General features: G+C 43.1%; 1 protein-coding gene across 1 annotated transcript in view; it reads left to right on the plus strand.

Moving 5' to 3' along the window:
* Positions 1-2,451: 2,451 nt before the first annotated feature.
* The window catches only part of Mdn1 (midasin AAA ATPase 1), a 155,929-nt gene continuing 140,444 nt past the window's right edge, over positions 2,452-17,936 (plus strand). The window contains 2 exon segments of the mRNA XM_028872751.2: positions 2,452-2,680; positions 16,076-16,302. Of these exon segments, the coding sequence (XP_028728584.1) occupies positions 2,579-2,680; positions 16,076-16,302 (329 nt within the window). The 5' untranslated portion in view covers positions 2,452-2,578.

The raw sequence follows: 17,936 nt of genomic DNA on the forward strand, positions 1-17,936 counted from the left end.
GGCACGCAGACAGAACACTGTATACATAATAAATAAATCTAAAAAAAGAAAGAAAGAAAGAAAAGAAAGAAAGAAAGGTTTCAAACAGGGTTAAGTAGCCAAGAGTACTTGGAGTGATCCCTGTGTGCTGAAAGGAACTTGGATCCTCTGAAAGAGCAGCAAGTGCTCTTCACCATTGATTAATTTCTCAGCCCCCAAAATAAATTTTAAAAAAGTAAAAATAGATGTTTAAAGAATGAGTATGTTAGCTGGACGGTGGTGGTGCATGCCTTTAATCCCAGCACTTGGGAGGCAGAGGCAGGTGAGTTTGAGTTTGAGGCCAGCTTGGGCTACAGAGTGAGTTCCAGGACAGGCTCCAAAGCTACACAGAGAAACCCTGTTTCGAAAAACAAAACAAAAAATGAGTATGTTGGAAAAAACAAAGCAAAACAGAGAAACTTCCACAAGAAAGCCAAATGAAAAAGAAAAGCATATTTAACTATTATAGAGGACAAGTAGACAGGCTGATACTGAAATAACAGACAAAAAAACACTTAAATAGAAATAGACTTATGCCGGGCAGTGGTGTTGCATGTCTTTGATCTCAGTACTTGGGAGGCAGAGGCAGGCAGATCTCTGAGTTTAAGGCCAGCCTGAGCTACAGAGTGAGTTCCAGGAAAGGCTCCAAAGCCACACAGAGAAACTGTCTTAAGAAAAAAAAAAAAGAAAGAAAGAAAAGAAAGAAAGAAAGAAAGAAAGAAAGAAAGAAAGAAAGAGAGAGAGAGAGAAATAGACTTACATGGTACCAAATGAGAGATAGAATACATCTAGACAGATGCTGAAACTTGTGAATATTAAGACTGTAAGAAATATCCGTTTTTCAAGACAAGGTTTCTCTGTAACAGCCCTGGCTGCCCTGGAACTAGCTCTGGACCAGACAGCCCTTGAATTCACAAAAATCCACCTGCCTCTGCCTGGAGAGTGCTGGAATTAAAGGCATGTGCCACCACTACCCTGCTAAAAAATTTTAAAGTACTAGAATAAATTTGTATCTATTGAAGTTCTTTGTGTGGGTTTCAGAAATTGAAATTAGGTTGTCAGAATTGGGGAAAAGCACCCTTTTATCTGCTGAGCCATCCTAACGGTTCTACCTGCCTTAAAAAAAAAAAAAAAAAAAAAGAGCTGGGCATTGGTGGTCCACGCCTTTAATCCCACCATTCAGACAGAGACGGGAGACTCAATGCCAGCCTGGTCTAAAGAGTGAGTTCCAGGACAGCCAGGGATACACAGAGAAACTGTCTCGAAAACACTCTCTCTCTCTCTCTCTCTCTCTCTCTCTCTCTCTCTCTCTCTCTCTCTCTCTCTCTCTCTGTGTGTGTGTGTGTGTGTGTGCGCGCGCGCGCGCGTGTGCCATATGTGTATATGTGCCAGAGAGGCCAGAAGAGGTCATTGGATTCCCTGGAGAAGGAGTTACAGATGCTTGTAAGCTTCCCTATGTTACTGGGCTTCTTTACTGTAAATGACTTTTTGAGATGACATTTTGTTTGACATCATTTGTTTAGCTTGTTCATGACATTCATATTAATAGTTATATTCTATGTACTCTCTACATGATTTGTTCCTGAATCATCATCATTATGGAGTGTGAAGGCCCACATACGCCATGGCGTACAAGTGGAAGTCACAATTCAACTCTGTGGAGTTGGTTCTTCCACTGTGACTTGGGTTCGGTAGATCAAACTTAGGTCATCAGCCACAAGAGCTTTTGCTCACTAAGTCATCCATCTGGCCCTTATTCGATCTCTTCTCCCCCTCCCCCAGTCCCCGCCCGCCCTTGATTTTTTTGAGACAGGGTTTCTCTATGTAACAGCCCTGGCTGTCCTAGAATTCACTCTGTAGACCAGGCTGGCCTTGAACTCAGAGATCCGCCTGCCTCTGCTTCCCGAGAGCTGCGATTAAAGGCGTGCACCGCAGTGGCCGGCTATTTCCAGTATTTGTAAGAATGCAGCTGAGCGGTGGTGGTGCACTCCTTTAATTCCAGCATTTAGGAAGAAGGAGACTGGCAGATTTCTGTAGGTTCGAGGCCAGCCTGACCTACAGAGCGAGTTCCAGGACACAGACCCTGTCTCGAAAAATTAAAAACAACAAAAAAGGACTGCGTCACGGGCTGTTCTCTCACAATAAGGCACTTTTCTGTGGGCGACGATCTTGGACAACGAATCTGCTTATCGTTCACATCTGATCTGTGCTGATACAGAGTTAGTCACCGTGCGCTTAGGTCTCACGCCCCTGAAGCTCCTCCCTTGGGAAAAATCTGTTTCTGTTGGGTCACGCACTGAAAAAAATCACGTCTATCAGTTATCCCGCCAGCCTAAAAGCCACTTCCGCCTCCCTTCCTACTAGCCGTGGCGCAGCAGTGACGCACTTCCGCCGAGGTGGGCGTAGCCGTAGTGGCGCCGCCGCAGTGGCCGCCGCTGGTTGATGACGTTTGTGGAGTCCTTCACCACGTGTGCGTCCGCGAGCCGGCTTTAAGTGGCTTTCCTTGCCTTGGTACCTATTCGGCGGCGACCCCGCGGCCCCGTGGGCACGGCCGGAGACCATGGAGCACCTCTCCGTGGAGCTGGTGGCCGGGCCGCTGAGGCTAATCGCCAACAAGAACGAGAAGAGCCGCGGCGAGCTGAACAGGTTCCTCACCAAGCCGGTGAGCATGGGTGAAGGGAGGCGGGCCCGGGCTGGTGAGCCCCTGGTCCCGAGAAAGGGCCTTTGTTTTTCGGGGTCAGCTTCCATTCCCTCGCCCCCTGCCCGGCGCTCAGACTGTGGTGAAGAGCTTGCCCTTCCGAAAGGAAGATAGTTGGTTTTTCTGCGAGGCTGCTTCTGTGTTCCTCAGTCAGACATGTGCATTGCTAAGCCGCCCCTTACCTTTCCCCACCCCTGGTTTGCTTGCAAGCGTGTTTTTCTTTTTGACTTTGTCCCTTCTGTTTGGTACATTGACGGCCATCGGTAGCATTTCTTCAAGGCACAGGTCTCAGTGTAGCACCGAGACAGATAAATCTGGTCTCAGCATCAAGGGAGTTTGCATCTACTTCGGAGGTAGTTCATAAGCACACAAACAAATGAAGGTCAAAACAGGACAGCTAACTTTGGGAATTGGAAGGTGATAAGATTTTTTTTTCCCCAAATGGGTCTTGGGTTTTCATGAGCCTTGCCTTCTTGACTACTGCCTGAGTTGAGCATCCTTACCAGACAACTCTTCACTTGACCTTTTAATTTTCTTTTTGTGTTTCCCTACCTGCTCTGTGTGTAAACTTGAGACTAGAAAAATGTGCTTTTGATTTTGTAAAACTCATTCGGTCGCGAATGCATTAGGTACATATACACTCCGTTGTTTAGTAATCAGAAGCAGTAGATCGGATCCAATGCTTCTCTTCTGTGAGTCTCAACCCCTTTCACAGGGTCTATTGGATAACACAGATATTTACATTACGCTTCATAACAATAGCAAAATTACACTTATGAAATAGCAACGAAAATAATTTTATGGTTGAGGGTCACCACAACACGAGGAATTATATTAAAGGGTTGCAGCATTAGGAAGGTTGAGAACCACTGGCTTAGACTAAAGAACCTGAATCATTCGGAGCAGAATAGAATTCGCCTGAGAAAATTCTGAGCATTTTTCTGGGGAGGTTGAATCTATGTTCCACTACTTAATTATACCCTTAACTAAAAGGCATTTTGTTTGTTTGTTTTTTTCTTTAGAGACAGGGTCACTTAGGTAGCCCTGGCTGCCCTGGAACTCTGTGTGTAAACCAGACTGGCCTTGAACTCACAGAGATCCATAGAGTGCTGGGATTCCAAACATGCATCACCAGCCAGGATCTTCTGATAATGGATGTGAAAGACCAAACTTAGTGGCATTTGTCTCCTGGCTTTCTGGCCTGTGGTTTTCCTAGCAAAATTGCTGCAGGTAGACTCAGCATAAGTAGGCAGTCTAGAGGAAGAAAATCGGTTTTGGTGGGTTGAGTAAAAGAAGAAAATTGGTTTAGATGAGCTGACCTTGTGAAAGGCTCTAGTATTATGTCTTGTATTTGGAGTGTACATTCTGGATCTAGAGAGGTCTTACAATGGAAGAGCATTTGCTTAGCATACTGAAGACCCTGGAGTCAACTCTTAGCACCTAAGGGGATTCATGCTTACGTTTTGGGAGTGGGGTTGAAAATGATTTGTATTCTTTTTCTGGTTAAGATTTTAGGAAGACTAACACACAAATATAGGAATCACTCAAGGTAAATTCTGAAAATAATACAGTAATACCACAAAAGTTCCCTGGACTTAGGGAGTTTGGGATAAAATTGCTGATCTCTTCTCCCTGATTTATCTTTTGGATTCTAGCCAGTCTCAGGAATCTTTAAGATTTGTTCCTTTCTGTTTTGGATAATAGCTTAAATATTTTCACTGAGTGTTGGTTACATTTTTTTTTTTAAAGATTTATTTATTTATTATGTATACAACATGTATGACTGCAGGCCAGAAGAGGGCACCAGATCTCATTACAGATGGTTGTGAGCCACCATGTGGTTGCTGGGAATTGAACTCAGGACCATCTCGAAGAGCAGTCAGTGCTCTTAACCTCTGAGCCATCTCTCCAGCCCCCAAGTGTTGGTTACATTTTTACTTCAGTTCCTCTTGTTTTAAATTTGAGGCTGGATCTCCCATGTGGGTTTGGTAGCCTCAGTGCCGAGAGCACAGGTGCATACTAAGGTGTTCACATACACTCCTGGTTTGGAGACAGAAGCTCGTCATTCGACAGTAATAAAGATGTGAAGATTCTGACTCACAATGGAATTTGAGAATTGAACAACTTTTTAAAGATTGTTTTCTTTTTTCTTTTTTTAAAATCCCTCTTAACTGGTGACTATCCTAATTCCAAGAACTAGGTGCCAACTGTTGGTGGGTGGGGTCATTCTGGGGATTGAATACAAGGCCTCACACTGTACCACAGAGTCTACCTCCCATCCTCGTTCTTTATATATGCTTAGTATCTGTTTTGTTTGTTTTTTGAGACATCTCATGCTGGGCCTATAACTTTCTATATAGACTAGCCTAGTCTGGAACTCACAGATATACCTCTGGCTACTTAGTCCTGGGATTAAAAGTATGTGCCACCCTGCCTGGCCTTGTTATTATTTACTTTTGAGACAAGTTTCAAAGACCTTGAAGTCCAGGCTGGCCTCCATCTCACCATATATCCGATGATAGCCTTGAATTCCTTATTCTTCTCCCTCTAGTCTCCAAACACTGATTACAGGTGTGTGTTGCTATGGTGGACTTATTTTCAAGGTCTGTATTTTTTTTCACTGCAACTATGATTCCTCCTCCATTTTGATCACTGTCTATATTTACATTTATGGAGAGCAGAGTGTTGAACACCATTCATAGGCACTGCAACATAGCATAGCTGAAGATTTATTTATTTATTCATTTATTTACTTATCAATCTAGTTATTTGTTTGTTTTGGGGGGCAGAGTTACTCTGTGTAACATCCCAGGCTGACTTTGAACTCACAGAGATCTTCTGCTTCTGCCTCCTTTAATCTCTGAGTGCTGGAATAAAAAATGTGGGCCACCACCACCTGGCTTTGCCTGGCTATTTTTATTAATTTTTAAAAGTGTGAGGTGTGTGAGGCGATGCATGTGTGTATCTGCCTGCCTCATAATTGTAGGTAAACATGGAGGTAAGAAGAGGGCATCTAATTGCCTAGAGCAGTGGTTCTCAAACATGTGGGTTGTAACCTCTTGGGGGTCAAACTACCCCTTCACAGGGGTCACCTGAAACCATCAGAAAGCACAGGTTTTGCGATTCATAACAGTAGCAAAAAAAAAAAACAAAAACAGTTACGAAGTAGCAACAAAAATAATTTTATGGTTGGGGGTCACCACAACATGAAGAACTGTATTAAAGGGTGGAAGCATTAGGAAGGTTGAGAACCACTGCTCTAGAGCCCTGATTACAGGTAGGTGATTGTGAGCTCCCTGATGTGGGAACTGGGACCCAAACCTTGGTCCTCTGGAAGGGCAGTGTATGCACTTAACTGGTGAACCCTCTCTCCACATTCTCTTTCTCTCTCTCTCTCTCTCTCTCTCTCTCTCTCTCTCTCTCTCTCTCTCTCTGTGTGTGTGTGTGTGTGTGTGTGTGTGTGCGCGCACAATGTATCTTATTTTATGCTCCTTAGTGTATGTATGTATGTATGTGCATCATGTGCTTTCCTGGTGCCTGCAAATCTCAAAGAGGGCATTGGGTCCCCTGGAAGTGGAGTTAGAAGTGGTTGAGAGCTGCCCTGTGGTTGCTCGGAATGGAACCTGGGTCCTCTGCAAGAACAAGTGTTCTTAACTGCTGAGCTAGCTCTCTAGCCCTCTCCATTTTCTTTTATTTATTTAATTGCATTTGTACTCCTCTGCAAGTTACTTAACGTCAATCTCTGTTTCTTGACTAAATGTGTATGGTGGCTTTAAAATAGAGTAGTTGGCCGGGCGGTGGTGCACGCCTTTAATCCCAGCACTCGGGAAGCAGAGCCAGGCGGATCTCTGTGAGTTCGAGGCCAGCCTGGGCTACCAAGTGAGTCCCAGGAAAGGCGCAAAGCTACACAGAGAAACCCTGTCTCGAAAAAAAATAAATAAATAAAATAGAGTAGTTGTAGGTAGTAATTGTAGAGCAAGAACTCTGGGCTGGCGATGTAGGTGAGTGAGTCTGTCCCTGCCTGGTATGTATCAGGCTTGATCCCCAGGACTGCCACAGCGAAACAACACAACTTGCAGCAGTATCAATAACTCCTCAGGCTGTGCTCTGTGATGGGAGTTTCCTGAGCTTCTGCTAGCTTTGTCAACCTTAGCTTTTGTTTATTTTTGGAGATTTGGTCTCAACTTTTTGGCCTCAAACCTTTTCTTTAGTTTCTAATCTGTAAAATGTCTCCAATTTATGGGCTGCTATGAAGGAAAAAAAATACCTGGAGGATTTTAAATGCCACGGATAAAGTTTGTGGTAACTGCTATACATAAGGCTACTCTGATGACTCGAAAATACAGGTGAGGAATTTTGCCCGAAGTGCCTGGTACTGAGTGCTCAACAAACAACTGTAGTAATTATCATTTTAATATTTAATTTAGTATTTATATTAAATTATTAATATAAATTATTTAATATTTTGGGCCCTATCCCAGGGCTTCACTATGCTAGGCAACCTCTCTGCCATTGAACTACTCTAGCCCTAATTTATTACTATCCTTATTTGCAGTAATAGTAGTTTTTCGACATCCTGCTGTGTTCTCCAGACTAGACTTGAAACACCACCCCGACCCCACCCCTGGTCCTCAGACTCCATAGTACCTGTGCCTACAAACTTGTTTCACCAAGCTTGGGTCTGTAGTTTCCTTTTTATTGTTAATTTTATTTTGATGCCGCAGGAGAATCCAGAACGTTGCCCATGTTGGGCAGTTTGCTGTATCATCACAGGTTGACAGGCTCCAGTCCCCTGCTGCTGTCACTGTATCGTCCCTTCTTGCATTTATCTTAGAATGCTTGTCTTTCCTCTCTTTTGCTGTGGTTAGTATGGCAAAAGCTAAAACTTGGCATTTATGGAAGAGAAGAGAAATGCACTCAGAGATACACAGACTGGGTTCTTTTCATGTAGAAAAGAGAATAACTTTATTTTGCAGTTTGGTGCATTTACGGAACAGAGCAGGTTACTGGGAGCATCAGGCTTTTTCTAGAGCTTTAGAGGTCATAAGGTCCCAGAGCTACCTAATGAACATACTTCCCCAGAAGGCACACCTGAAGGTGGTTTTCCTTCTGGCTATCAGGTTGCCCTGCTTGTGAGCATGTGGAATGTGAATGCCAAGGGAAGAAGTAACCAAGTCACTGGCTGTCCTTGAAAGCTTACAGGCCTGAATAGCCATATTCTTTCAGTTGACTTCTATTTGTTCTGGAAGACCACTCTTTTGCAGTTGCCTTCACTAGGAACTCTAGGAAGAGTTGTTTCCTTTTGTTCACCACCCCTTTGTTTCAGTAGACTAGCAGTTGCAAACACCTTTAGAAGAACCAGCTTGAGCCGGGCGGTGGTGGCACACGCCTTTAATCCCAGCAGAGCCAGGCAGATCTCTGTGAGTTCGAGGCCAGCCTGGGCTACCAAGTGAGTTCCAGGAAAGGCGCAAAGCTGCACAGAGAAACCCTGTCTCGAAAAACCAAAAAAAAAAGGACCAGCTTGTAGACGGAGTGGGCAGGGAGCACCAGCTCACAAAAAACAATATGGAGACTTACTGTTAATTATGAAAGCTCAGCCTATAGCTTAGGCTTGTCTCACTCGCTCTTAGAACTTAAATTGACCCATTTATATTAATCTAAGTTTTGCTTCATTGCTTTTTACCTCTTTTCCACTTTGCACCTTCTATTTCCTCTTTGTCCTCTGGTATTAGGATAATGATCAAGTCCTGGCTAGAATAGTCTGTGAGGCTGGACCATCTTAGCTAGCAGCCTTGAAACTGTTCTGGATGTAGAACTCTGAGGAAACTGCAGCAGACGCTCAGAGTTTTTATTGGTGTCTGGTCCCCTTGCTCTGAAAACATCAACTTTCAAAGGTAACATACATTCCTGCATTAACACATGTATGGACTGTATGTTGTACACAAGCCAACCAAAGATGATTTTCGTTTTATGTTTGAGCAGGTAAAATATATGTCACCTGTCTTGTAGTTTTTCAAGGTTTATTTTTTTTTATGTCTGTAGCCAGGATTTTCAGGTCTACCCTGATCAAACCTGATCTCTATCAACCTTGAATGAATCCACACAGCCTTTCCTTTTGTGTGGAAACAAAAGCGTAACCTCTTCTCTAGAGCAATACATTTTTTGACTTCCATTTTAAAGTTAAGGCATTCCTAAAGTATGTAGGCTGATTTAATTCAGCAGTTCCTCTTACAATCCCATGTCTCTCAGCAGCTGTTATTTGCTCATCAGCATTCAAAAAATTCAAAGTCAACAAGACACCGTACCAGATCCAGACTCCCTGTGTATTTTCCATATTTACTTGGTTTCTGCTTTTTATTTTGTTCTCCCTTTAAAGACTTTATTTTATTATTTATAAACTATTTTTTTCTATGACTGTCTATACCCATTTTCTTACCTTTTTTAACCCTACAAACATTTTATTACACACATTGTAACCTGTTTAGAGGTTTTGTTTTGTTTTGTTTTTTCCCTGTCTGGATCTGCCTTTCCTGAGCACCTGCAGCGTTCTCTGACCAAGTGAGACACATCTTAACCTCACGTCAGCCGCTGCTGCCCAGCTCACCACTCGGCGCTGGTGGCTGGCTCTAATCCGCAGGCAGCGGCCGGTACCTTTGTATGCCACGTCTGTTCACCAAGCACCGGTCCACCTGAGAGACTGCAGGCCTAGAAAGCCACATCCAGCTCCTTGTCCGGAACTTTTCTTAGCTTTCTCAGGCCCTGTGTTTGGATATTCAAGCTTCCACATTGGACGCCATATGTAAACGGATTTTGGGGTGGGGGGGGGGGGGGGGGGGGCTGCCAGCTCACAAAAACCGACAGAGACTTATTAATTATGAAAACTCAGCTTATAGCTTAGGATTGTCCAACTAGCTCTTATAACTTAAATTAACCCATTTATATTAATCTATGTTTTGCCTCATTCCTTTTTACCTCTGCTGTCTTGTACCTCCTGTTTCCTCTCTGTCCTCTGGCATCTCTCCCACACTTAGATTAATCTCCTCCCCTTCTCTCTTTGCCCAGAAGTCCTACCTAACTTCGTCCTGCTTAGCTTTTGGCCATTCAGCTAAGCCAATCAGAAGGCATCTTGGCAAAGATACATTTTCACACTGTACAAAAAGATTATTCCACAACAGTAGCTCTGGTGTCTAGTACCATGTCTTGCATTGAGGCATGTGATAACTACAGAGTGAGCAGATTAATCTACTTATAAATTGTGATAATCAAACAGTTTTATTGTAGAACACAGTTTTGAAAAACTTTCAGTGCTTCAAGCATAGGATGACACTTTCAGGCTGTTTCTAATTCAGCTTCTTTGTAATAGTAACAGTTCCCTAGTGTACATGTGGAAAGAGAAGTAATTCTTTTTTTTTAAAGCAAGGTAGGCCTGACTGGCCTGGAACCAACCATGTAGACCAGGCTGACCTTGAACTCACAGAGATCTGCCTGCCTCTACTGCTCAAGTGCCTCTTGAATACTTCATCATGTGCAGCTTTTTTTTTCCTTAATACTTCAGGTTTATAGGGTATGTTAGAGTTCTTTTGCTCAAAATACTTATTTGATAAATGAAATTATAAGTAACTTAGTTGGGATAAAAAAAAATCACAGAGGAGAGCCGGGCGGTGGTGGTGCACGCCTTTAATCCCAGCACTTGGGAGACAGAGGCAGGCGGATCTCTGTGAGTTCGAGGCCAGCCTGGGCTACCAAGTGAGCTCCAGGAAAGGCGCAAAGCTACATAGAGAAGCCCTGTCTCGAAAAAACCAAAAAAAAAAAAAAAAAAAAAAAAAAATCACAAAGGAAACTTACACACTTAACTCAGCTTTGAGAAGAGGTGAATTCAAACAGTGTACTAGTTTCATTTTATCTCAGTTCAATAAATAGGCAAACACACAAATATGAAAAATGTTTTCCTTTCTTCCTGGACTGCTTTTGGGAACTTGGATAAATCTGAATAATTGTGCTAATTAAATGAAAAAAGAAATAAAAGGAGGCCATGCCCACCCCTAAAGTATGGAGAGAATTTTTATTGTAGAGATAAGGGAGAAAGCAGGCAGAGGGAAGAGTCCAGGCTCAACATGACCAGCAGATGAAAGCAGACCATGAGAGGAGAGGGGAGGGAGAGGAAGAGAGGTGGCCCGGGTTAGCTGGCTGAGTAGCCAGAAGACTAGCATGGCCAAATGGCTGAGTTATAGGGTCAGGCTGGGGAAGAGAAGTCCAGCTCCTGGGAGGGAGAGGTTTGGGGGGCGGGCAGGTGAGAAGTGCTGGGAGGAGCCCCAGGATCTGAGTGAGACTTGTCCTAGGTTTGAGACTTAACACTAGTCATTATAGCAAAGGAACTGAATTGGTTGCTAGATTTTGCTTTTTTCTTGGTTTTTCAAGGCAGGGTTTCTCTGTGTGGCCCTGACAGTCCTTACCCTGTAGACCCAGCCTGCCTTGAATTCAGAGATTTACCTACCTCTGCCTCCAGTGCTGGGATTACATTGTGCCACCACGCCCAACTAGTTACTAAGGTTTGATAAGAGAGCGTATGAAGCACCTTAAAAATGTCTTTTCTTCTATTTGATTATTTAATCTTACATTTAATGTGTGTGGACAATCTTGGGGTAGCCTCTTCTTTCACCATGTGTGTTCTAGTGGAGCTCAAGTTGGCCACCTTGGTGCAATCACTTTTACCGCTGAGCCATATCACTGGCCCAGTATTTGGTAGTCAGTCAGTGTCTTGAGCGTCCCTCAGACTAGTATGTCTTTTAACCACTTAAGTAAAGCCCACTTAAGCTTTGTGAAAGAAAAGTAAGTGAGAAAGCAGGAAGAGGTAGCCATGAGGCCGCCCCAGGGGCTCTCACTTACAAAGAGACAGTTTCCCACGAATGCAGTTACCTGGGTGTTGTGGTAGACTTGGGTTTGGAGGGTAAAGCCTTGAACATTCAGTGCTTCATTGTCCCAGCAACCAGGAAACAGACTGGTGCACAAAAAGAGAAAGTTCGTTATATGATTGTCCCGTGTTACTGCTACCATACATACTCGCACTTACTCTGGCCGCCCCCTTTTCAGTTCTTGCATTTACACATCCATAGGTTTTAATAAAAAACATTTTATTTTAGAAATATATTTATTGATTGAATGTTGTGTAGCCAGGAGTGATCTTGAACTTTTGATCTTCCTGACTTGCCTCCCAAATGCTAGGGTTACAGACATGAACCATCTTCCCCTATTAGATGTGTTGGTGAGCAAATTCCCCAGGGCTTCATGAATGCTAGATAAGTATTCTGATCGGCCAAGCTAGTCCCCAGTCCTCAATTTTGTTGTTTTGAGACTTACTATGTTGTCCATTCTGGCCTAGAGCTTCTGAGCTCAATCCATCCTCCTACCTTAGCCTTGTGAACAGCAGTAACTGTAAGCACGTGCTGTTGCTTGGCTTTCCATTTCCTTCTAGTTTTCTACTCTAATCCCCAACCCCACACACCTTACTAGGTAGCCCAGGAAGTTTTGAACCTGCAGCCCTCATGCCTCAGCTCCCCAACTGTTGGGGATTGCATGCATGTACCATTATGCTTGCCTTCATTACTTGAAATCTCATTAGGTAGTTTTATTCATGGTAGGGAATTGAGAAAACTTAGGACAGCACCGGTTTAATAGTTCGATGTGTCTACCAAAGTTGGGGATGTGGCTCTGTAGTAGGGCTTTGTTTGATTCACAGCACTGTAAAACAAAACTTGAATCCACCAAAAATAATAGTGAAGTCCTGGCCTCTCCTATTTCTCAGTGTGATGTCATTTGGAAATGGAGCCTTGCTGCCATAATGAAGTCATCCTAGTTCCTTTTCTGTTGCTGTGATACCCTGATAAAAACCACAAAGGGGGAAACTTACTCTGGTTCACAAGTGAAAAGGACAGTGCGTTGTGACTGGTAACTCAAGGCAGCAGGAGCAGGAAGCTGCTGCTCAGTGTCCACAGTTGGGGTTCCAGAGGGGGGATACTGCTGCTTGCTTCTCTCCATTTCCACATCTGCCCAGGAGTGATCCTGCCCCACATCAGTTAACATAACCGAGGGAGTCCCTCACTGACACTGAGAGGCTAACCTTGTAGAGAATCCCTCACAGATGTGTCCAAAGGATGGTTCTAGGTGTTCTTAGGTGAGTCTAGATTTGGTCAGTTTGACCATACTAACCATCCAACCATGCATCACAAAAGTAAAAATGAGATCAAAGGGCAGAGAGATGACCTTAGTGATTCTGACAGAGGCTGAGAGTGGAGTGATGTAGCTGAAAGTGAAGGAACATGAAGGACTGATAGCCACTGCCAGAAGCCATGAAGTGTCAAGAAGGCTGATGCTCCTGTAAATGTTTAAGAGGGAATGTGTCTCTGCCAATACCTTGACTTCAGACTCCAGAAATAAATGCGGCAGTACTGTTTGTTACTTTAAGCCAACCATTTATAATAGTGTTTTGGTAGTGCTAGAGGACTAGTTTAAATTTTTTATTTTTAAAAGTCTTTCTAAGGGTCTAGAGAGATGGTTCAGTGATTAAGAACATTTATTTCTGCAAAGACCCACATGACAGCCAAGAACTGTCTGTAACTCCAGTTCTAGAGAATCTGACCCTCTACTGGCCTTGGTGGGTACTGGGCACATACAAGGTGTGTATATATATATGTTCAGGCAGAGTACTCATATACTTTAAATATAAATAAATATTAAATTATTAATGTTTTCTTTTTAAGTCCCTCCAAGATCACCAGCACATGCTCCTTGGCTTACAATGGGATATATCTGAAAATAGTCAAAATAAAATTATATACCTAACCTGCCAGATATCCTAGTTTACCCTAAACATAGAGCATTTATGTGTGTTGGTGTTTTGTCTGTATATATATCTGTGTGAGGGTGTTGGATCCCCTGGAACTGGGTTTACAGATAGTTGTGAGCTGCCGTATGGGTGCTGGGAATTGAACTCAGGTCCTCTGGAAGAGCAGCAGGTGCTCTTAACCACTGAGCCATCTCTCCAGAGCATTTATTAGCTTATAGTTGGGGGAAATTATCCGACATAAATCCTGTTTTATAATAGACTGGAAAATTGTTAGTCACCCATTGCAACTTTTATATCCTTTTTTATACTCTGTGACCTAGGATGAAAAGAAATACATGATTTGTTTGTTTCTGGTACTGGGTATTAAGCCCACCCTTGTACATGATAGGCCAATTGTCTACTACTATTGGTGAAATTATTAAGGCCACTCCACGTAGTTAAAAGGGAGGTTTATTTAGTGGCGTAACTTACAAATGAAGGGATAGGTAGGTTGCAGGGTCTGGGAAAGATGCAGTGTAGTCCGGCGGTGTTCTCTGGAGAACTCTGCTAGATCTACTGTCCAGGGTCCAGGGACCAAGAGAGGCGGCCCATCGCGATCTTGGGTCTTCAGGGTCCTCCCTTGGCCCCGCCTTGTAGGCGTGACAGTTACCGAAGCCTCAATGGGGGTTGGAACTTCCAGATCAAAGCTGGAATGGCTACCCACTACATACTACCACTGAATATATACTTGTAGGTCTCCAAATATATAGCCTTTTAATGCTGTAAGATAGGAAAATTACATGTCTATCTTCTTTTGATTAGCCCCATTGCCATACATAACTAGAAAAAGATTGGATAAAATTAGTAATATTATTCTGAACATGGTATGAAATGGAGCTTAGAACCACACTTTTTGACAGCAGAATCTGGGCTTATTCTGCACACCCATAGTTAACATTACTTGATGGTGCAGGGCTGGATGGGGTAGTAGAGAATTTAGGATTGCTGTGAGCTTGTGGCCAGCTTGGGAAACATAGCATGACCCTGTGTCAAATCAAACCAAACCTAAGTAAGTTAACAAAAACCCTTGAACCCTGGAATGGAATTCCGTTTTTGAGACAGGGTCTCAACTGGGTAGCCCAGGCTGACCTCAAACTGTAGAGTACTCTTTAAAGTGGTCTTTTAGGAACACTTGCTTATAGGGACATTTCTGCAGTTAAAAAGTGCAATTACCTCTCATGTCATGGCCGAATTTGTTAAATTTCTTTCCCTTTGAGTGGTAATTTTGGAAACTTTGTTATGTTTGCTATCTTACTTTAAGTTTCTGTTGCTGTGATAAAACACCATGACCAAAAGCAGCTTGGGGAGGATGAAGTCATAACATTGGATCAGAGGTTATATACCCACTTTGGAAATTTAAATCTGATATTACACATTGCTAAAAAGTGGGTAAGTTCTGCTAATGGGTCTGCATACGAGCAGCGTGAGGACTCCACCCACCCACTCACACACACACATACTTCTCAATTTTCTTTTTTATGCTTAGGGACATTCTGAGACCACACAGTAAGATTTTGTGGTTTAACTCCTCAGGCATCTCAAAGTGTGGTTGTTCATACTAATTTTGTTTTGCTAATTTTAGGTTGGTTTATTTTCAGGAATTAATTTTATCTTTGTTGTTTTTGGAATTGAACCCAGAGCCCGCTGCATGCTAGGTACTATCTCTGTAACTGAGCTGTATCCAAGCTACACCCAGAGCTTACTTACACTTGTAGAATATTTGTTTACACTGTAAAGATGTGTCTCTGCCTAAGGCGCCTTCTGATTGGTTTAATAAAAAGCTGAATGGCCAATAGCTAGACAGGAAAGAATAGGCAGGACTTCTGGAGAGAGAGAGGATTCTGCGGAGAGACAGGGACTCACCAGCGAGATGCAGACCACATACAGAGTGGAGGAGTTAAAAAAAAAAAGCCACATGGTAAAACATAGATTAATTGAAGCAGGCTAATTTATTTCATAAGAGATCGTTGGGGACAAGCCTAAGTTAAAGGCCAAGCTTTCATAATTAATAACAAGTCTTCGTGTTGTTATTTGGGGCCTGGTGATCCAAAGATCGTCCAATAAGATAGCTTGCTATACCTTACTTTCATATGTATGTTTTTCTTAGAGGTGTGTTGCATCATGCCTGGAAGTAATCATAGAATTATGTTTTCATTTCTGAAGAGCAAAGGAGATAGGAACACTGGGTTTTACATTCCCTGGACAGTGTTGAGACCCTGCAACATTTACTGTTGAGTAAAGTTGCATATCATTTAAAATGGAATCCCAAAGACTAGTTTTCTAAAATGTCTTTAACCTCAGTGGACTGGAACTCTCAGTAACAAACTCTAATCTTTTATTGTAACAAAACCATACTTTTATTATGAACTCACTTAAGAAATTTAGAAATTAGTGTTTTTGATTCTAAGCTAGATCTCTGATCCTTCCAGAACTAAAGAATATTGTTTATATAGACATTTGTCTTGCTTTTCACTCAGGTGTGGACACCTCAAGATCGCCAGTGTATCCTGAATTCCTTGGCACAGTTGCTCCTTGATAAGGACTATACTCTTTTGCTTGGTCGCCAGTTGCGCCCTATCCTTTTGGATTTGCTGGAAAGAAATGCTGAAGCCATTAAAACTGGAGGCCAAGTTAACCATGATCTACATGAACGTCTTAGTGTGTCAATGAGCAAACTCATTGGTAACCATCCTGACGTTCTTCCGTGAGTAGCAGTTTGATTCATATTTCTCTGTGAGGTGATAACCTCTTCTCTCAAGTCTGGTGGGATGGCCCTTGCTGTAACCAGAGCACTTGGGAGGTTGAGATAAGAGGCTTGTGAGTTTGGGGCCAGCCTCCACTATATAGCATACCCCTGTGGGTTTTGTTTTTGTTCTTTAACATTCAGTTTTTAATTCTGTAGAGGGTGGCACATAGGACAGATTAGGGTCAGTTCTCTCCTTCTGCCATGTGTTTCCTAGGAGTTGAATTCATGTGTTCAGGCTTGGTGGCATCAGCCGTCTCCTCAGGAGCTCTTCCTGAGCACCCCAGTCTAGCCTCAGTCTCTCAGTCTACCAAGTGCTGAGAGTCAGGTGTGCATCCCCACCCCTGGCTTAGCTGTCATTACAGGTTTGAGGAAACCACCACGGCGTCCTCAGTCATCTCAGAATTTGGCAGGATGTACTTAGGAGGTAGATGTGAAGTTGGGTGAGAATTCTTTCTGGAATCACTAAAAGGAGAACTAGCTTCTAGGGGACTGGAGCAATGATTCAGGGATTAAGAGTTCTTACTGCTCTTTCAGAGGACTAGAGTGTGGTTCCCAGCACCAGCATCAGCTTTTGACACTTCAGGGGTCTGACAAACTCTCTGGCCTCCACGGGCACCCAAATTCACATGCATATAGACACACACAGACACATAAATAATAAAATCTCATCGGGAAAAGCAGCTTCAGACTAGGAGTGTCTCTCAACTTGACACTTTCACGTAAGGCCTGGTGTTCAGTCCCCAGCACCACTCCCACCACCCCAAATCAGATTAACAGCTGTGTTAGAGCTGGATTCGAATGTGTTTATGGTTACGTTTGGAGTAGGTTGTGTCTCCTGTGGGTTTTTAAGTTGAGAAGACTAAGGGCTTTCCTTCCAAACAGTGTATTGCTTGATATGGTTTTCATCTGGTCCTCACATAAGAAAAAAATGAAGGGCCAGGCAGTGGTGGCACACAACTCTAATCCCAGCACTCGGGAGGCAGAGGCAGGCGGATCTCTGTGAGTTTGAGGCCAGCCTGCTCTACAGAGTGAGTTCCAGGACAGCCAGGGCTACACAGAGAAACTGTCATGAAAAACCAAGAAGAAGAAACTGTCATGAAAAACCAAGGAAGGAGGAGGAGGAAGAGGAAGAGGAAGAAGAAGAAGAAGAAGAAGAAGAAGAAGAAGAAGAAGAAGAAGAAGAAGAAGAAGAAGAAGAAGAAGAAGAAGAAGAAGAATGAAGGGGCTGTGTTTTTATACGCTGTTGGAGAAGCAGACAGAAGTAGCCTTAGCACTGAACTGTGGTAGAAATGCCATCTCTAGTGAGCTTTCCTGGCAGAGTATGTTAGGACGACATTAGAGATTCGTTAAGCTTAGGAATTTGCTGTCCAGTTTTCCACCAACATCCAATTTTATGTTCTTTTGTTGTTTGGTTTTGGCCTAAAACTCACAGAGATCCACCTGCCCCTGCCTTCTGAGTGCTGGAATTAAAGGTGTGTGACACCTCGCCCAGCTAAATTTTATGTTCTTAAATGAATGTTAGACAAATGCTTACCTTTTCATTTTTCCAAGGCAGTATATTTCATTTTTTTTTGCCATGTTCCAAAAATAAT

This window comes from Peromyscus leucopus, chromosome 2 (genome assembly GCF_004664715.2).
Source record: "Peromyscus leucopus breed LL Stock chromosome 2, UCI_PerLeu_2.1, whole genome shotgun sequence".
NCBI classification, from domain to species: domain Eukaryota; kingdom Metazoa; phylum Chordata; class Mammalia; order Rodentia; family Cricetidae; genus Peromyscus; species Peromyscus leucopus.